Raw genomic sequence first — 21739 nt, 5'->3', positions numbered from 1 at the left:
ATTTATTAAAATTTTTTGGTATTTTTACAAAAATTCAGCATCACTTAAAATGGTCAGTAAAGTTATCTATTGTTTATATAAAATGAGCCACAAAAGGGCAATAACCTGGAGTCCCCTTCCACTTGCATCTGTAATGTCTGAGGTCATCGCTGAGGGACCAGATGTATATTAGAAAACTGGAGCATCTATTGTACTCTATTTCTAGCCATAGTTCCCAGAGAACCTATTTAACATGCTGAGTCACAAGTACCACATTAGCAGCAATGTTCTGTCTTTCATTTCTGTTCATTTTAACATTTTAGATTGTACCTCATTATTTTACATCACTAAAGTGAGTGCCTATATCAAGGTTAAAACTACATTTTGGAAAGGGAGAAAATGTCAAAAATGTTTTTCTGTGCATTAAAGTAATGATATAGCATTTATCTGGACAAAATTGAATTACAGAAGTAATTGCAAAGCAAATAATCTTTATGAGTAGGGCCAGACATGCCGTATATTGCTGCATATTTTCTGCAGCGTATTTTGCTACCCAATGATTTCAATGAGTAGGAAAATATGCAGCAGCAAATACACAGCAAAATACGGCACGTGAAGTCAATGGGTAGGAAAATCAGCAGCAGAAAATATGCAGCAGATTCTGTATGTGTGAACGTACCCTAAAAATCTGCTTTTTCCCCCCTCCAAAGATCCTTAGATGGTCAGATCAATGCTCATGCATCCAACTGAAATAGCTGGGTACTTTAGTCAGTGCCGGTCAGGAATGAAAGAAAGGACACCAGATTTAAGATGTACAATTTTTGGTTTATTGGATACCAGACAATGCATTTCAAGGGGTTTTACACCTCTTTTTGTCTGATCCAACGAAGAGGGGTAAAACCGCTTGAAACGCGTTTCCCTGCAGGTAGGACCCCCCCCCCTTTAGAAAAAAGTAGTCGGCCCACAATCAAGCATTATTCCAACACAATGAAAAACTTAAAGCAGTCATTTTTCTATTTCAACATTCTGATGTAACAATAATGGAAAAATCTGACCACAGTGGTGCCCTCCTCACCCAGTGACAGGTGGCCAATTCCTTTCCAAACAAAACATCACAGGAACCATAAAGAATAGGAGAGCCGCAGGGAATGGATGCAGTCAAAACTGCAGCAGTGGGGAATAGTACGATTTCATTTCTTATTTGTAATGCACCTGAAGGAATTTAAAATACAAAAAGCAAGCCCAAAGACTCTTTTAGGTCCCATTCACACGGCTAGACAAGCCGGTGCCCGGACCGCTTGGAAATGTGCTGTTTCCATAGGCAGCAATGCATGTCTGAGCGGATTCCTCCAACAGAATTGAACTGTTCGTTCTTTTTGCGGAGACCAGAATTTGAATTTGTGGCAGAGGTTTCTGTCGCTGACATTCTGCCATATGCACAGTGCAGCAGAATCCCAGTACTATTACAAATCACCGAATAGGACGAATGGTGGCCTTCTCTCGAAGACATTCATACGTGCTAAAAAGTCAGTGACGGCTTCATCATCGGGCTAGAATACCATAACAAATAACTTTGTAATATGGGTATGAAAGTGAGAAATTGATTACCGTACATATGTTTTTTCCATTTACGCATTATTCCAACACAATGGAAAACTTTAAGCGGTAATTTTTGTATTTCAACATTCTGATGAAACAACGATTGAAAAATTTGAACTCAATAGCATTTAATATTCAACATATTCCATCATTACACAATAATTATAATAGTGATCACATTTGACAGAGATGTTAAAATAAGCACTAGGAACCAGTGTCTTTTTTAACTTCTCACTGCACCAGCCCTCTGGCTAAACTGCAGTCAACAAAGGGAAGATGCTAAGCCACGATATACAGATATTTTGCTTCTGCTCAAGCAATCTAAAGAAATATTTACAATAAGAAGTTCAGGATTTTCTCATGCTTCCCTTAAAAAGACCTATGATCAATCAATACGATAAGAACTTGTAAAGTCAAGTACAGCAGGAATCTAAAGATATGTCATTGGGAAAAAAAATATTGAGAAAGAATAAAAAGTCCCCTAGTAACTCTCTTGTTTACAGTGATTTCTCTGACACTCTAACACGATGAACAATAAGCAGCTGAATAAAGTATATTACATCAAATTATAAAACAACTAGGTGTTCATGGACATACAGCAGATTTGTTATATCCCTGCTATCTTCTCTAACTAGACAAATTTATTTTTAGTATTTTTATTCTGTGAGCATGTTTGCTCATAAATGTCAAGTTTCGTACCAGAAAACAATCTACCGTACATCCATCTACTACCAAAATATATACCGTACTAGACCATCTTTGTGAAGATATAATAATGCTATTATTATCCAAGTAAAATATAAATAAAAAAAAGTGCCTTTTAAACAACACTCTTGTAACTTAACAGTCTCCCAATAAAACTGATCACATAGGGCCCAGCAGGCCGATAAAACTTACCAAACACTGAGTGATCATTCTCCTTTAAGCATTATAAAGCCCCTATGGAATTCAATGGGACCTTTGTGTAATATACAAACCTGCCGTGTCCTCAAGAGCAAGAGTTGCCCTTTGAATCAGCTCCCTAATCTGTGTAATATATGGGGTGGTGGGGTGGTGATGAAGGATCCCAGTTAAATTTATATTGTCTTTCAACCCTAATTTTCATTGGAACCCCAAGGCGCCTAAGAACTTGGTCAGGAGTTCCCCAGAACACAGCAACACCTGTCACTTACCGGCAGAGATAACTGTTTTGAACCTGCTCAAACGGTTTTGAAACTGCTTAAAAATTCTTGACAAACCAAAATACATCTAAGCCTGAATATACTTTAGTGCTAGGCAATAAATATTTGCTTTACAAGTCCTTACATCAAGCTTTGTGGTCAGAATAGGAGTAAGGGTTCCTTGGGAATGGACAAATTGTTCAGGTGTTCCGCCACAGTAGGGGTGTGAATCGCCAAGAATTTGGCGATACGATTTGAATCGCGATACCAGTGTGGCGATTCGATATATCGCGATACCGTCTAGGTGACGATACATCACGATATATCCCAATACATCGCCCACCTGGGAGCATTCATAGATCCCAATAGACGCCGCTGTCAGCTTTGACAGCGGCGATCTAGTACTCCGGCGCACACTTCTCTCATTTTATCCCGTCCGGGCTGCAAAATAAAAGAAAATGCACTTTCTCTTACCTGCCAACGAGCCCCCGGAGCTCCGGTACAGTCCGGTACAGGTGTTCGGTCCCCAGGCTGTATTCTTCTTACTTCCTGTTAACCGGCACGTCACACGGAGCTTCAGCCTATCACTGGCCGAGGCGGGACATCGTTGCGGCCAGTGATAGGCTGAAGCTCCGTGTGACGTGCCGGCTAACAGGAAGTAAGAAGAATACAGCCCGGGGACCGAACACCTGTACCGGACTGTACCGGAGCTCCGGGGGCTCGTTGGCAGGTAAGAGAAAGTGCATTTTCTTTTATTTTGCAGCCCGGACGGGACACAATGAGAAAAGTGTGCGCCGGACTACTCCTTTAATAGCCAGCCGCGGCGATCGCCGCATGCTGGCTATTAGCTGCGGCCCCCGGCTACTGAAATCAGCCGGGGGTCGCAGAGTACGGAGCGGGCACGAGTCTGAGCCCACTCTGTACACACCCAGAGCGCCACCGTGTCAGATCCGGCCTGCCCGGCTCCACAAATGTGGAACTTGTATCTCCTGATGCCCGGGACATGCTGTTCCGGGCGTCAGGAGATAAAAATTCCACATCCCTAAAAGAATCGATTCAAAAATATTTTGAATCTATTCAGTATCGGCAAATGAAAAAAATCGCGATAATCGCGCAAATCGATTTTTTCTTACATCCCTACGTCACAGTAATAAATTGTTGGGAATTACGGTACTTTCCTAATAATTTCCTAAACTTAAAAGGGGTATTTCCATTTCCAAAAGTTATTTTCTATTTAAAGGATATGGGATAACAAGCTGATCGGTGAGGGTGTTCTGAATGTACAAAGCTTAGTGCTTGGCAACGTTTAGAAGCCGCATAAACGATGAATAGAGTGCCGGTTGTACGCGTAGTAAGCTCCATTTGTTCAGGGAGGACAATTTCGGTCTGTTGTAATGACTGGTAGTGGTCTCAGCAGTTGGACCCCTACCGGTATGTTTTAAAGATGGGATACGCCTTTAACTTAAATATACAGTACAAATGCATTTAAATCTTATGGGGTCTACTACAGAGAGAAACAAAAATGAAAATGTATGTTCTCATTGTATGCAATATGCATATGTAACAGGCTGCAGGTTCGCCAAACAATTGCTACAAACCAGTGGAAATATCACACAACATTCTTCAAAACTTGTATAAAACATGAAATGGCTACTTACATAGCACACCTAGTATTTAATCATACTTCCAGAATTGGTATAACGATATATGGATTATTCATGAGCTTGTGGTTGGGCTGGAGAAGAGAGTTAGGAACCCTGGATGCAAATAAGTGAAGTACCTACCAAAAGCAGCTGCCATTGTGGCATCAAGGGATGGCTGTCCATCTCCAGTAGGCAGGTCAAGGCGTGTGAAATCTCGGCTCTTATCGTTGTTGTATTTGACATTAAGGCTTGTCAGCTTTGAGAACTCAATACGCAGCGTGCAGCAGGCATTATAAATATTCTGCCCATCTAGAGCCTAGAAAAAAAATACACTTTAAATTACTTAACCTAACATTCTTATATAACACATGTCAATCCAAACTGTGACTCCAAATATTAGAGGAGTGCTGCCTTAATTTATTTAACTGGGGTAACAGTGTTGGATTTATGCAATATTTCTTGGAACACAATACTATTACTGGCACTTAAGATCAGTAATGATAATGCATATTCATATGTACCAGCAGCACCTCAAGTCCCAACAGGTACCTTGGACCAAAAATGTACTGATATGAGTTAAGAGCAATTCTAGTCAATGTCATGAATTTTCAGTTTCTCCCATCATAGCAAAATTGGATTCTTAAATATACAGGAACATGTTTTGAACCTCTTCATCATGGGGAAAAAAAATTACTTGTGTTAAGTAATCCATGTGTATATTGGGGATGGTATTTTGCTTTTTTAGAAGTACTTCCTTACTAAATGTCAGTGGTTTTATCAAGTCATTTCTCAAGTGCTGGACTGTGTCTTTCCCATTGGAAAACTCCTGTTCAGACTCCACAGGCGACACCATGAATGCAACCATGTATACAAGTGGGAGAGTGTTTACATTTTTGTTTTGCATTTTTTTGCTTGTATTTATTCAAGACTACCCTATTATGAAAGAAAGTAGAAACATCTACAGTACTACCCAAATGCAGGAAATGTGCTGAACATGGATGTGGAGCTTGTAAACTGCCCTTACTTTTCTTGGCGTATATTAGAAGCCATTTTTGCACATATGAATCATTTATATTTTTGGGAGTACCGTAATTCTGACAAATTTCTGCACTACAGTATCACCCTTAACGTCCAAGCATTCACCCACATACTACATACTCCTATGTACCTTCTGCTGCCTGTTCTGCTCCACCAGTCAGGTCTACCTTTTGAAAATTCAGAATCTTCGATATACACAACAGTATGTATGTATAGACACTCAGTCTTGTAGGGCTTCTAAGACAGGTCCATATATATTTTTTACATTTCCCACATGAACATTTGATTCAGTTCTTATTTTGTTCCAAAGTATCCTTAACAGTATCATGTAGTTCACAAGCAAGTAGTGTTAAGGTGTTAGGGACTTCCTGGAAGCTGTTTCATACAAGTCATACTGTGGGTTAATAAAGCTTGGGCAACCTCCGGCTAATGAATTTAGTTTCCTTTCCCCTTAGGCTTTCAAGGGGTTCAAAGGAAGAATGAGTGCAAAACAACATTACACTTTTTATAACAATCAGAAAGAGACCCATGTGTTTTCCAGTAGGCTTTACTGCGCTGGCAGAGTGGCACTTGAAAGTCATTACTACTATAGAACTATTTTCACCTGATTAAAACCAGATGGCCAGGTGCCAGCAACTAAATCTCACCAGATGGATGCTTTCCTACAACACTTTTTTGACACACGTATTTTACAGTGATTTTTCATATCTTTGCATTTTAATTTTCAGCGTGCTCTCGCTAGGTCTTGAGTGGCGAAGAACAGAACTGTAATACAGATTGTCTTCTTGTTTGTGGTGCTTTTTTTTACTGCAATTTTATAAAAGTCCGGGACACACTTTAATTTGTTAGGTCATATGCCACCTCTGGAAGAGAATTACCAATTCCCTAACATACTATTATACAAAATGAATTATTTTTCTACTAGAGAAGACATAGGTAATTCCTGTTCTTGTTTAGGGTACGTTCACACAGGAGCACATCCACTGGGTATTTAACGCCGCGGATACACGGCAGGCATACACAGTTACAGCAGAGCAAACTCCTTGCTGCTGCTGCCGTAGCTCTGTGTGTCCGCTTGTAACTGCCAGCGGGAAGCCCGCAGTCACGAGCAGACACACAGGGCTACAGCGGCAGCAGAAGGGAGCTCGCTCTGCTCTAACTGTGTGTGTGCTAGCAGTGTATCCACAGTGTCATATACGCTGCGGATGCGCTCCTGTGTGAACGGACCCTTAACAGTATTACAGGAAGAGAGTTTTAGTAGTACCTGTGGTCTGATCTGTAAGTAGAGGGAGGAAAGAAGCTGTCAATATGGTCATTCACACAATGGGGCAGATTCATTAAAAACTGCCCATAGTAACTAATTACAGCTCACCTTTCATTTTACCAGAGCAAGTTGATGAACTAAAGCTGAACTGTGATTGGCTGCTAATGACAAATAAGACAGTTTTTTGTCTCAGAGCTCAATGGCTGCTAAAATTCCGTATTCTATAAATTCTGCAAAATGTTCAAAGACAATGGTGGAGATTTATCAAAATCTGAGTAAAGGAAAAGTGGTGCAGTTGCCCATAACCAATTTGTTTGCTTCTTTCATTTTTCAGAGACCTCTGAAAAATGCAATCTGATTGGTTGCTATGGGCAACTGTGCCATCTTCTTCTACACAGGTTTTGATACATCTCCACCAACATATATATATATATATATATATAGTTCCATCGGGGTTATTAGCTTACAGTAAAAGAGCATCCATGATGCACATTCCTTTAAGGTTACATTTTCACTATGTCTCTTCCTCTCAATCCATCCAACTATTCCTCTCTCTCGCTTTACTGTTCTACCTATCTACCAATCCATCTATCTTAAGGTCCCCATACACTTTAGTTAAATGTTGGCTGAACTTACCACCCATCCACTTGCATACACTATTTCTCCCGTTACCTCTCCAGTTACAAAATAACGTCCGTTATTAATAATGAGCTATGACTGGTTAAAACGGGTAATGTAAAAATCCCATAGACTATAATGGGATTTTGTAGTGGCCGTTTAACGGACGTTTTTAATGGTTTTGTTAACAGGTCATTATAACGGATCTTTAAAACTGAGCATTCTATAGTGTGAAAGCGGCCTAAAAACTCAATTGTTCATATAGGATAAACTCAAGTATCTAAAGAATTTGTTAAGGATAAGAGCTAATAGGAATCTCAACTGTATGATCATTTCCCAATGTGCCCTCAAGAGCAAGCATTGTATCACTAGAGTAGTACCAAACTGCTAAGAGATGGTTCCAGATACTCTATAAAATAACCATGTTCACTTTGCAGGTCACAAATCACACTGCTGCCCAACATATACCTGCAGGCAATAACGGACTAACTATAGGGAAAAATAACAGATGAAATGAATTAATAGCACAAAGAATGACAGATTTATTCTGCAAAGCATTTTTTAAGGTGGATAAATTTTCTCCAGACCGTCAGCACGGGCTCTGCCACTTATCTCAATGTTGCAAAATAGGTCAGTCATTGTAGAGCTGGGTCCAAGAACATTTCAGACTCATTCATTACTGAAGGTCTTTGTTTACCAGGCACATTTACACAAAGCAGCTTTGTAACTCTGATAATACACAGCATAAGACTGCCAAAATTCAGGAATAACTGCAAAACATGCAGAAAGAATATATTTTTATTTCCCCATCTCCTGTAACAAGTGTGTGCGTGTCATATGCCTTTCTTACCACTTTAGCGTGATGTGCGTTTATTGGATCAGCATATTGAAGCAGAGCCTGGAACTGGTTGTTCTTGGTAAATGTGATAATCTTCAGTACAGTTCCAAACTTGGAAAAGATCTGTGACAGGGAAGAAATTAGAAGAATTAAATGTGTAAAATACTTTTTTTTTTTTTACCTTGAACACATGATCTAAACATGTTTTTTTAGAGATGAGCGAACTTACAGTAAATTTGATTCGTCACGAACTTCTCGGCTCGGCAGTTGATGGCTTTTCCTGCATAAATGAGTTCAGCTTTCAGGTGCTCCCGTGGGCTGGAAAAGGTGGATACAGTCCTAGGAGACTCTTTCCTAGGACTGTATCCACCTTTTCCAACCCACCAGAGCACCTGAAAGCTGAGCCAATTTACGCAGGAAAAGTCATCAACTGCCAAGCCGAGAAGTTCGTGACGAATCGAATTTACTGTAAGTTCGCTCATCTCTAATGTTTTTCCAAAGGCTCCAATATACAGAAGGGAACAGCGTGACAGCATTATTGCTCAAATACATAGCCCTCTGCTGATGCGGAACTTGGAGTCTTGTGTGGTATGGTAGGAGTAATGAAAAGGTATGTGAATAGTACAATGCCCATTTATAAAGTATACATTGTATTGTCCATTATAGGGACATACACTACCACTTATGTATGATGTATAAAGTGGGTTATCCATGATTAAAAAAACAGTGCTAATTTCTTTAAAAAATAAAAATAAACAAACAGCATCACATCTGTCCTTGGGTTCTGACACTTGTCCTCATGGTTCTGTGTGGTATTGCAGCTCAGTTCCATTAAAGTGAATTGAGCAAAGTTTTAATACCACTGTGCTGTTTTATCTTTCAAGAAATCCCTTCTTTTCCTGGATAACCCCTTTAAAGAAAATATATATATTTTTTTATACACCCACACTGAGAAGCTTTCCATTCTATTTTATATATAAAACAGGTGAGGGGATTAGATATTTGTATACTGTATATGATTACTTTTTCCCTTCCTTTTTCTATATCTTTATATTAAATGTATGATTGTTCAGTCAGGTTTCCTTTGTTGCAGTATGCTATTTCGCTATTAAAATGCAATGAAATAATTTGCACAAGTCTGAACAGAGTCGTATGTTATAAATAAGCACCATCTCGTAGATTGGTGTTTATACACAGAGCCTATTACAAAGCTAGAGCACCATGAGAGAAAGGCCACACAAACCATTGCTAGATCACTAGGCCCAATGAGCTGCTGATACCTGGCCCTAATATACAGGGCGATGTCAACCTGTTTAGCCGATTATCGCCCTGTGTAAGAGGGCTATGTTCACATCAGATAAGTAACCTACAATTGGGGTATGCGTCAGCATACTTGCAGAAAGTTATGCTAATGTATACTGTGTTACACACACGCTGGGATTTCAACAGACCGAACATACTCTACGAGTGAATACGATCATCCCATTTCCATGAGTATGCAGTTTTTTTGCCTGTCTGTAAAAAAATGTTATACCCTTGGAGATGGAGCAAAGATAGTCACTAATAAACCTGATGTGAATAATGCCTTACAATATATAAGTATGTGTACATATGAATACCTGGTGCAGAACTTCCAGAGTCACAGGATAGAACAGGTTTTCCACAATTATTCTGAGTACAGGACTTTGGCCTGGTAATAATAAACTTTCACCCCCAGGACCACCAGTGAGAGTCAGACCAGACGGGTGAGTGTTCACAGCTTGCAAAGCAGCCTGTGCTCGCTTGGAAAAAAGGGGAAAAAATTATAATTAATACAGTGTATTTACAGAATAAGGGCATGTTCACACAGAAGAATTCCATGCTGAAAAAATTAGGAATCCACAAGCAATTCACATCTAAAATCCACACTGACTTTTATCATGTTTTTCAAAATCAGACACATCATTTGACAAACTTTAAAGCTCTTATTGATTTCAATGGTAAAAAAATAAACAAAACATGGAGAAACAAGTCCAAAAGTGTCATGTTAATTTTTTTTAAACGACACAGCCAGTTTAATTCTTGCATTTACGTTTTTTGTTCCTCACCTTCTAATAGCCATATATCTTATTTCCCCCCCTACAGATCCATACAAGGGCTTGTTTTTGTGTGACCAATACTTTGTAATGACACTTTTCATTTTACACTAAAATGTACAGCAAAACCCCCAAAAATATTTTTTGGGGAAATTGTAAAGAAAACCAGGGTTTTGCTTTATGCTGTGCATTTAACGGCAATTCGATTAAAATGATACCCATGTTTACATGCTTTACTATTACTGTTCTTTAAAAAAAAAAATATATATATATATATATATATTTTAATAAAAGTAGAAGTATGCTTAAAATCGCTCTATTCTGATCCCTATAACTTTAAAAAAAAATTTGTATACGCAGCTGTATGAGGGCTCATTTTTTGTGCCATGGTCTGTATGTGACTTTTTGATCACTTTTTATTTCATTTTTCTTGGATGTTAGGTTCACAAAAAGCAGCAATTTTGGATTTTGTTTTATTTTTACGTTTACGTCATTCACCGCATGTGATCATTAACATTATATTTTAATATCTGAAGCATTTACGCATGTGTTAATACCAAATATGTTTATTTTATTTTTTATTTCACTTTTTTGTCCAATTTGAAAAAAGAGGGATTTTAATTATTAATAGGGAAAGGGCTTATTCAAATTTTTATTTTTAAACTAACTTTTTAACTTTTAAACTAATATCAAGATAGCCCCCATAGGGCAGATCTGAGGCAGATCTGAGGAGGAGATAGTCGGAGCTGGTAAGGGGACCTCCGTCAGTCACCAAACCCCGGTGATTATGCCGTGGGTGGTCTGATTAGTCTGTATAGCAGCCGAGACCTGCTGTGCATTAAGTGAGTGCAGCTCTGATGCTCCCGTCATGTACGTGTACGTCCTGGTGCATTAAGTACCAGCACACCAGGATGTATATTATATATATATATATATATATATATATATATATATATATATATGTCCATTGTCCTTTAGGAGTTAAAGCGTACCCGTCATATTAAAAAAAAATGTTTTTTTTGTTGGATCTATCACTCAGTACCTAATCCTGACCATGTAGATCTAATTTTTATGTGTCTAGCACCTTTATTAATTTTTTTATTACTTTTAAATTTAGCTGACTATTAGCCCCCTCCCTCAGTATGCTGTCTGCTCACATCTCCCCTAGCATTAGCAAAACTACAACTCCCAGCTTGTCCTCACTGACAGTAGCGGGACACAAGCTGATAGTGGGAGGATTTTTCCTCTAGCTGTGAGCCCTGACTGCCTTTTTCACTATGAAATACTGAAAATTTTCTAATGAAAGCAATTGCAAAACCTATTGGTTATACATGCCTTACAACATATCAAAAGTTTTTGTATCTGACAGTGCCTATTTAAGGTCTTAAACCTTTATGTCATGTGTACACAATACAGGTGCAGTTTCCAAAAAGAAAAAAGCATTGCAGATTTCCCTCTTGCTATGCTGCAAGTGGTGAAATTCACAGTAAAAATCTGCAACAATTTCGCAACATAACTGACATGCTTTAGGTTTGAATATCCTTCAGCATGCTCAATATTCTGGGAAGAAAATTTCCACAGTATGTGGGTAAAGACTTTTGTCTATTACTGTAATCCACTGTGCTCTCCACAGTGAATGTAGCCTTATAGTGCAGAGTTTGATACAGACTACTGGTGGTTGCTATTAAAAACATTCATTCAATAGGGCACATAGGACATTTTGTTTTTTTGTCTTCTCAAACATCCGATTATTGTACAGGCCCTAGTATAAAGGCTAACCTACACGTTTTGTGCAGACATTGATCCATTAGGCAGTGCTACCGTTTCAGTTCAGAAAGCAGAAGGACTTGAAAAAAACATCTGTTCACAAGAATAACATGCACAATCCCAGAATCAGTACAAGAGAAGTACAGCTGTATATAAACAAATGTGCTCAAACTGTATGTATATTCTATTCATATTTATTTACACAGAGTTTCACTATGACAATACAGTATGGAAATGAAGCTATTTACAATTCTTCATATGTACAGGATACAATAAAAGACCTCTTAACAGATGTCATAACCTAATGATGTTACGAAGAAAAATTTATTCTATTAGGGTTCTTATATGAATATGACTAAAGGTTAAAGGGGTATTCCCATCACAGGGTTTACCTTTGTTCAATAGTACTGCTTCCCTGCAGAGTTTGGAATGAGGGGCGGGCAGCCATCGGCATAGTTTAGGTAAGCATCGGTATGGTGATGTCACTTGGCGTTTGCCTAAAAGTAAACCACTGCTCCAACAGCTGTACATAGTGGAGTGGTGCTCAAGAATTAATATACTTATTAATCTAAAAGAATTATACTGGTTAAAGGGGTTTTCCAGTCCATGGATTTTTTTGCTGACTGGTAAAAAAAAAAGGGTATAAAATAAAAGGCATAAATGCTTTCGTTCACCTGGCTCCAGTAATGATGTATAGTGTTAAACCAAGACCACTACAGTCAATCACAGTTAATATGAAGCCACGGGTACTTTGAAAGCAATATAAGCTGAAAGAATGACTCTAGCGTTGAGTTTTCCACTAATATTTACATTTCCAATAGGTCATACATACCGATTGATTAGGTAAGTTGTCTGTCTTCAATTCTCTATGGTTAGAATACTGAATATAGACAGGCTGACTGCGGAGATGAGGAGTGACAGGGGTGTAGTAATTCATCATAGTGATAGCTGCTTCTTCAGAAGCCATTTCCAAGAAGGCCTATAATTGAAAGAGACAAATATCATAAACCATGTGGCAATACATCACTTATTACTTACAACCTGTAATACTGAATCACTGTGGCCCAGGTTTATCAAAGAGAAAAAAATAGAGTGATTTTCCCACGGCAGCCAATCACAGCTCAGGTTTCACTTTACCAGAGCTCTCTTTAGCTGAGCTGTGATTGGTTGCTGTGGAAATTCACTCCATTTTTTTCTCTCACACAGTTTGATAAATCTGGGCCTAATGGGCCAAGAAATTCATGGGTTATACTATATCATTTTCATGATACCAGACTCAATAATGGGTTAATATAAGTATATATGCCTTTTACATCCAGTGTGGTTATATAATGTATAGCATATATGCAAAAAAATATAAAAATAAAGAAAAAGATAAAAAAAAGAAAAGTGTAACAAAGTAAAAAATATACAGAAAAACTAAGTCACAGTTAAAAGTTAGTTGTGCAACCAGACCATGTGCATATTGCATGCAATCCAAGTCCTTCTCAAAACAATGAATGGCAAAGTGCATTGTTGTGCCACTTGTTGATCCTAGGTAAGCAAACGGTCATGAATTACTTTCAAGGCAACTTCAGGAGTGGAACTGTCAAATGAATAGAATCCGGTTATCTATGTTTTGCATCATTTACGGTTTTATCCGTTTTTTTCCTGTACACAAAACCGTAGTCTACTACGGTTTTATGTCTGGCAGAAAAACCGGATACAACCCTTATACTTTTTTTTTTGGGTGGTCAATGGGAACCGTACAGAACCGTATGTTCATACGGTTCCATCCGGTTTGTACAATACGGTTTTGCAGTTTGCACATGCACAGTGCAGGCCAAAAGTTCTTCCCACAAATAGAACAAGAAGAACTTTAATTTAACTTTAATTAAGGACAAACATAAAACTGTATCATGTTTTTTTTTCCTTCAAAAAACGTATTAAACCGTATGCAAGCAGACATTCGTTTTCAAACCGTTTACGATTTAAAACCGTACAGAGGTATATGGTTGTACAGAGTTGTATACGGTTCGGTCCGGTTTTGAGACATAGGTTTGTTTGTTTTTTTTACAAAAAAACCTGATACGGGAACCGTATTGCAAAAACCCCATGTGAATGCAGCCTTACTGTGCATTAAATTTCTGTTCAAGGCTTCAGATTCTGACAGATTATAAAGGCAATTTTAATGACTCAAAATGGAAAACACTCTGATCTCCCAACCTTAACTGTCTTCTCTATAGGTGTTTATTGTTGTTACCTTGCTGTAGACAACAATATTGTTTGCCCACATCCTGTTGTGGGACTTTTTGCATAGTAGGTAGGTTTTGTAGCACATTTGGCTCTTACCTATGAATATGTGTTTTAAATGTTTCTGCACAATTATCTTTTACAATATGTTATGGTAGTTTGTGCACTAATTTCCTTGCTGTGTTTTTTGCTTCATGATGTATGTTTCACTTTGCAAGGATGGAAAGGTCGTCTTGGGTAAATACCTTTTTTTTTTTTTTTTTTTTTAAAGTTGCAAAATGGCTTACAAAAAAAACAAACAAAAAAAAAATCTATTCTTCTCATCAATCTTCTGTCACTGTGGTTATAACTAGAGATGAGCGAACTTTTCAAAAATCCGATTCAGCCGATTCGCCGAATTTTCCGGAAAAGTTTGTTTCGATCCAAATTTTTTCGCGGCGAATCTATATTAAAAAAGGCTATTTCTAGCCTACATACAGCCTCTATAGGGGTATAGAACACTTTGCTGTGTTCTAAAACGCATATGGAGTGTGCTGGGTTAGTGAAATAATACTGTTAATCAGAATAACATGCAGATTAGCTGCATCACTTTTAGAATCACTGCCGCACAGCAGCCCAATGACAGAGCCTGGTGGTGGCATCAGTGTCAGGAGACCATATAGTGACTGAATGACAGCGTGGAGGTGTTGGCAGCATGAGGATGCCATATAGTGGCTGAATGACACAGCGTGGAGGTGTTGGCAGCATGAGGAGACCATATAGTGGCTGAATGGCACAGCGTGGAGGTGTTGGCATCATGAGGACACCATATAGTGGCTGAATGGCACAGTGTGGAGGTGTTGGCAGCATGAGGACACCATATAGTGGCTGAATGACACAGCTTGGATGAAGCTGAAGCATGAGGACACCATATAGTGGCAGAATGACACAGCATGGAGGTGTTGTCAGCATGAGGAGACCACATAGTGGCTTAATGACACAGCATGGACATGTTGGCAGCATGAGGACACCATATAGTGGCTGAATGACACAGCATAGACATGTTGTCAGCATGAGGACACCATATAGTGGCTTAATGACACAGCATGGAGGTGTTGGCAGCATGAGGAGACCATATAGTGGATGAATGGCACAGCCCGGAGTTGCCAGCAGCATGAGTAGGCACTAGGCCTTCACAATCCCTAAGATTAAAAGATGAATTAAGAAATTTAAACCGAAGATTTTGGATAGCGGGTGCTACCTATGAGAAAATTTTAAATTACCAGACCCAGGCCCCACAGCGGCATCAGCAACCCATATATTGCCTGAATGACACAGCCTGGAGTTGGCTGATGCACGAGTACACACCAGGGCTTCACAATTCCTCCAAAAAACACCACAATTTTAGAAATTTTTGAAAAAGATTTTGGATAGCGGGTGCTACCCATGAGAAAATTTGAAATTAACAGACCCAGGCCCAACAGCGCTATCATTTTTTTTTTTGAAATTTAAAACAACCTTTGCGTGTCCCGGACCCCAGCGTGTGGGTACGAAGGACCAAATCCAACAAGCCCCCACAGGGCTCATGTGGCCGTAAGATTTAGGCGAAACGTCTCCATTGCCCTGACCGGCCATTCTTTCCAAGACTTCTCGCCAAGGCAAACCATGTAAAGAACAGCGTGACACCGCCGTGACCTGCACACGTGGAAGGGCCACTGACACTTGTCCGGGCAGTGGAGGCTTAAGACACAGAGGAGGATGTGGAGGCGGAGTAGCACACTGTCGCAGGACCAACGGGCTGACAGAGTATAGCAGGAAGCAGCATTGAGTACACACCAGGGCTTCAGAATCCCAAAGAAAAAACAACCATTTTTAAAATAATTTTAGGAATATTTAGGACAGCGGGTGCTACCTATATGTTGCATGAATGACACACCCTGGAGTTGGCTGATGCATGAGTACACACTAGGGCTTCACAATCCCTCAAAAAAAACACAACAAATTTATGAAGAAGACTTATGGATAGCGGGTGCTACCTATGAGAAAATTTGAAATTCCCAGACCCAGGCCCAGCAGCGCCATCAGTAAACCATATATTGCCTAAATGACACAGGCTGGAGTTTGCTGATGCATGAGTACGCACCAAAGCTTCACAATCCCTCATAAAAAAGACAAACATTTTTGACGAAAAATTTTAACGAAAATTTAGGACAGCGAGTGCTCTCTATATATTACCAGAATGATGCAGCCTGGAGTTGGCTGCAGCATGAGGAGACCATTGAAATGTGTGATTTTTTTATTTGAAATTTAAATCAAAATTTGTGTCCCGGACGCAGCCGTGCGGGTACTAAGGACCTAATCTCACAAGCACCCACAGGGCTCATGTGGCCGTAAGATGTAGGCGCAACATCTCCATAGCCCTGACCGGCCATTTTTGGTTTTTGTACCTTTGTTTAAGAACAATCGCATATCCAAGAGTCCAGAAGACTCTAAAATGCAGGACGGTGGACCACCAAAAGACATTCTTCTATAAAATAATTTTTTATGAAATAAAGAAGCAGAGTTCATCCCTCTGCGTATTTTTTTGAAAAATCGCACGCAGTCGTTCAATAGTGTAATGGTTATTATTGTGGAAAATTCAAGTTTATTTCTGTGATAATTATCAGAAAATTTGAAAAAAACACTACCCAAGAGTGTTTAATAATCCCATACATTGCACCATAAATGTTGAAATTTTAATTAAACGTGTATGTATGTATTTCAAAAATCCTAAAATTAAAGGTCCAAGCCCAGAAGCATCAGGAAGTCAAGTACTTCCTGAAAGACACAGGAGCAGTCAGGAGTAGGCATCAGCAGTACCCAAGAGGCTTTAATAACCCCTTACATTGCACGATCACTCGCGAGATAGAGCAATAACAGGTGTGTTATGCCCTCAGATGTCCGGGGCTGCACACGCGCTACACTGAACGGACCAGCGTGTGTCTATCTTTCACCGACAGGTGCGGGTAACCCGCTGAACCCCCTTTGCGATAGGGATCAGGGATTGCAATTATTTGCCAGGAAAGAAGAATCACAACTAAGTGCCGGTCATAAGCTCGGGCTCATCAAGTCCCTGCCCTTTGTACACACCGCATGTCTCTACTACCGATTGGATGGTTTAGTGAGGTCCTCGGATCGGCCCCGACGGGGTAGGAGAAGGCCCTAGCAGAGTGCCGAGAATTTAAAGATCATTGTTGAAATTAGCATTAAGCATGTATTTAGCTACTGCAAAACATCCAAAAATTGAAGGCCCAAGGCCTGAGGCATCAGGGAGGCAAGTAGTTCCCAAAAGACACAGAATGAGTCAGGAGCAGTCAGGAGCAGTACCCAAGAGGGTTTCATAACCATCCCCTTACATTTAAAAGTCAATGTTGAAATTTACATTAAGCATGTATTTAGCTACTGCTAAATATCCAAAAATTTAAGGCCAAAGGCCTGAGGGCAGGGAGGCAAGTAGTTCCTGAAAGACACAGAATGAATATGGAGCAGGCATTCGCAATACCCAAGAGGGTTCCATAACCCTAATTGATAACCCAAGAGGGTTTCATAACCAACCATAATTGGGAAATGTTGGTGTAGCAGCTTGGTCAATCTACTCTGAGGCATCTGGCATTGGTGGCTCGAAATCCTGGCTGATCCATCCCCGATTCATCTTGACAAACGTCAGTCTCTCCACATTTTTGGTGGACAGACTAGTTCGCCTTGGGGTGACTATGGCCCCGGCCGCACTAAACACCCGCTCTGATGGCACACTACTGGCCGGGCAGGACAGCTTTTCCAGGGCAAACTCTGCTAGTTATGGCCATAAATCAAGTTTGGCTGCCCAGAAGTCCAGCAGATCTTCAATGGTTGTTGGCATGGCCATGTCAAGGTATGCCACCACCTGCTGGTTCGTTCAGGTCCTGCTCCATGTCTACCTGCTGCTCATGAGCTGCTTCACTATGCGGGTGAAGAAAGCTACTCATCAGCGACTGTAGACTCAGGCTGCTGCTGATTGAGCTGGTACTGCTCCTCCCACCACTCCCCTCCCCAGCAGCCATGGCAGTGGAAGGTGAGCGCAGAGGGCCCCCCGAGTCAGACCTGCGAGTGGATGGACCATGTGGCCGATAGGCATCAGCCAACTGACTACGTAGAATGTCTCTGTAGTAGGTCCGTTTGTCCTCCCTCTCAGTGGGTGTAAAAAAAGCCCCCATTTTGGGACAGTAGTGAGGGCCTAATAAAGGTGGAGATCCAGAAGTCATCCCGCTGACGAATTTTGACAATTCGGGGGTCACTACGCAAGCAACTGAGCATGCATCGTGCCATTTGCACCAGTGACTCGGAGGGACTACCTGCCTCCATCTGCACGGTGTGTCTGGGTCCTCTGTCTCAACTTCCTCATAACCCTACAGCTCCTCTGGCTGCTCCTTCTCTCCTGTCCAAAGACTAGAAACACCAGCCATCTCATCCAACCTAAACTGTGCTCCGCTCTGCCCCTCATCATCCTCCTCCTCCAGTTCAGCCCCCACAGGGCTCATGTAGCCTTGAGATGTAGGCGCAACGTCTCCATTGCCATGACCAGCCATGGTTTCAATCATTTGTTGTAGGAAATGTAGGAGCGGAATTACGTCGTTCATGGCGTAATCCAGGCGACTCACAAATAATGTGGCTTTCTCAAAGGGCCTCAGCAAACGGCAGGTGTCACGTACGAGCTGCCACTGGTTCACATTGAAGTTACACAGGGGAGTACTCCTATCTGCTTGGATCATCAAGAAATCGGTGATGGCTTTTCTTTGTTCGTATAGTCTGTCCAACATATGGAGGGTGGAATTCCAATGTGTGGCAACGTCACAAATAAGACCAAGTAGTGGGATACCGTTCTGACGCTGCAGCTCAAGGAAGGTGTGCTTGGCGATGTACAAGTGGCTGAAGTGCATGCAGTGTTTCCTTGCCATTTTCAGGATGTTTTGCAAATGGGGTGAAGACTTGAAGAAGTGCTTGACAACCAGATTCAACACGTGTGCCATGCAGGGCGCATGTTTCACACTTCCTTGTCGCAGCGCAGACACGATGTTCTTCCCGTTGTCTGTCACTATGGTTCCCTTTTCCAGATTTCGTGGAGTAAGTCATACTCTGATTTCTTTACGAATGAACTTTAGCAGTTCCTCCCCTGTGTGACTTCGTTCGCCAAGGAAAACCATGTGAAGAACAGCTTGACCGTGCCGTTACAGTGCCGTGCCCTACACACATGGTACGATGAATGGCCACCGAGATTTGGACGTGCAGTGGAGGCCGAGGACACGGTGGAGCATGAGGAGGCAGCGTCGCATACTGTAACAGGACCATCTGCCTGGGAGCGAGAGCATGGAGGAGGAAGCGGTGTGACCTGTCCAAGTTGCTGTTGTGGCTGTGCAGGAACCACATTTACCCAGTGAGCCGTAAAAGGCAAGTATTGTCCCTGCCTGTAGTTACAGCTCCACACGTCGGCGCTGCCGTGCACTTTTGAACACACAGACAGGCTCAAGGACTGGCCCACCTTCTCTTGTACAAACTTATGCAGGGCTGGTACTGCCTTCTTCGCAAAGAAATGACGGCTTGGGACTCTCCACCTCGGCTCGGCACAAGCCATCAATTCTCTGAAAGGTGCAGAGTCCACCACTTGAAAAGGGAGGGACTGCAACACCAGCAACTTGGACAGGAGCACATTCAACTTCTGCGCCGTTGGATGAGTGGGCGCATACTGTTGTCTCTTGGACATGGCTTCGCCGATGGATTGTTGGTGGAATGGCTGACTAAAAGCGGGACACACAGCTCCCTTCGGCTGAGGTGGTGGAGCCTTGGCTGGATGAAGGAGGGAGCGGATGGCCACTGGGTGATGCAGCAGGCTGGACCACTACATCGGAGCCACGGTTCTCCCAGGCCACTTTATGGAGGCGAAGCATGTGTTGACGCAGGGCCGTGGTGCCGACATTGGGACCCTGGCCACGCTTCACCTTCTCCCGACAGGTCTTGCATGTGGCTACGTGAACCTCCTCCGGATGCCTTATGAAAAACTTCCACACCGCAGAGTAGCTGATTTTCCCACCCGCAAGTCCGCACTAATTGACTGCTACTGGCGAAGTCTCCAGGAACCCCTGTTCCACTACCTCCCGGAAAGGTAGGCTGCCGCGAAGTGGGTGGTCTCCCCTGGGCACGTTTGGCTCCTGAATTTTCACTACTGCCACCACGCTGACTGCCAACCATGCTACCGCCTTGCTGCCTCAAGGGAAACCTGCAACTCTCTTCTCCTGATGATGATGAAGCCCCTTCTGCACCCGGCTCCCAATTGCGATCGGCTTCATCATCATCAACAGTTGTGTGCACGTCACTGATGTCCTCCTCAGGTTCCTCAACAGTGTCTGCTTCAGGACCCTGAACACTTGCAACACCGCCTTCCACTTCACTCTCCGCATCACTACTTGGCTGCCTAGCGGAGCAAGCGGCGCGCGTCTCCTCCCCTTCTTGGCTGTCCAGTAGCTGCTGACTGTCCTCTATTGGATTGTCCTCAGTAAATAGTGGAGCTGAACCCACAGCATAAGATACTTCTTTAGGAGAGGAAACAGCATAGGACAAAGCCAATGGGAGGACACGGACTGCTCCCGGGCCATGCCAACTGAGGGTTGTGTCTGAGGAACCAACCGACTGTTGACTGGGGGTGTCAGATGTCACTTGTGATGATGAGGATGAGCGTGTTAACCAATCGACGACTGCAGATGGGTTGCTGGTGGAGACACTACCTCTGGCTGATAACGGGAGTTCAGGCCTCTCGCTGCGACTCCTGCTGCCACTCGCCCTAAGGCTACTGCCAACTCTGCCTGAAGTATTTAGGCCTCTGACACTCCTCTGTGCACGTCCTGGCACTTCTCTGCCTGACATACTTAGTGCGTTTATGAGGGTATTACAATACGCTACACTACTCTTTAAACAGTATTTGTCTAGAACAGCAGCAGGTGATTACTTACGGCTGTCCTTGAACAGTATGTAGGCCCTTGACAGATTAACAGGTACTAGATGGTACAATACTTGGATGTACCTATGCGGTATGCACTGATGAGGGCAGTAATATGCCTAACTATTAGCAGAAAAAACTCTGTATTTTTGTAATACACCAGCCGGTGGATACTATTGTTTGGACTTTGACGGTATGGAGCACCTTGACAGCTTAACAGGTACTAAATGGTACAATACTTGCATGTACCTATGCGGTATGCACTGATGAGGGCAGTTATATATGCATAACTATACGCAGAAAAAACTGTTTAAAAAAAAAAACAGCCGGTGAATAGTATTGTTTGGACTTGCACAGTATGTAGCCAGCCCAGGTACAAAATGGTGCAAATGCACTACAGTCCACTGAACAATCATGTATTTCTGAACAGCAGCAGGACCCAACAGTGCAGCGCCACAAAAAAAAATAAAAATACAGGGATTAAACCCTAAATTGCACTCTGTCACACAATTCTGAGCAGCAGAAGTTTTGTGGAGCAAAC

At 41.6% G+C, this 21739-nt stretch overlaps 1 protein-coding gene across 17 annotated transcripts in view; it reads right to left on the bottom strand.

The window, feature by feature from the left end:
* Positions 1 to 21739, bottom strand: part of PTBP3 (polypyrimidine tract binding protein 3) — a 226391-nt gene that overhangs the window by 29891 nt on the left and 174761 nt on the right. For all 17 annotated transcript variants that reach the window (XM_056518480.1, XM_056518499.1, XM_056518547.1 and 14 more), the window contains 4 exons: positions 12814 to 12960; positions 9759 to 9920; positions 8152 to 8262; positions 4523 to 4697 (listed from right to left, as the gene is read on the bottom strand). In XM_056518480.1, the coding sequence (XP_056374455.1) occupies positions 4523 to 4697; positions 8152 to 8262; positions 9759 to 9920; positions 12814 to 12960 (595 nt within the window). The remainder of the gene's footprint in view (positions 1 to 4522; positions 4698 to 8151; positions 8263 to 9758; positions 9921 to 12813; positions 12961 to 21739) is intronic.

Source organism: Hyla sarda, chromosome 1, assembly GCF_029499605.1.
Source record: "Hyla sarda isolate aHylSar1 chromosome 1, aHylSar1.hap1, whole genome shotgun sequence".
NCBI classification, from domain to species: Eukaryota; Metazoa; Chordata; class Amphibia; order Anura; family Hylidae; genus Hyla; species Hyla sarda.
This window is presented reverse-complemented; position numbering and strand designations above follow the sequence as displayed.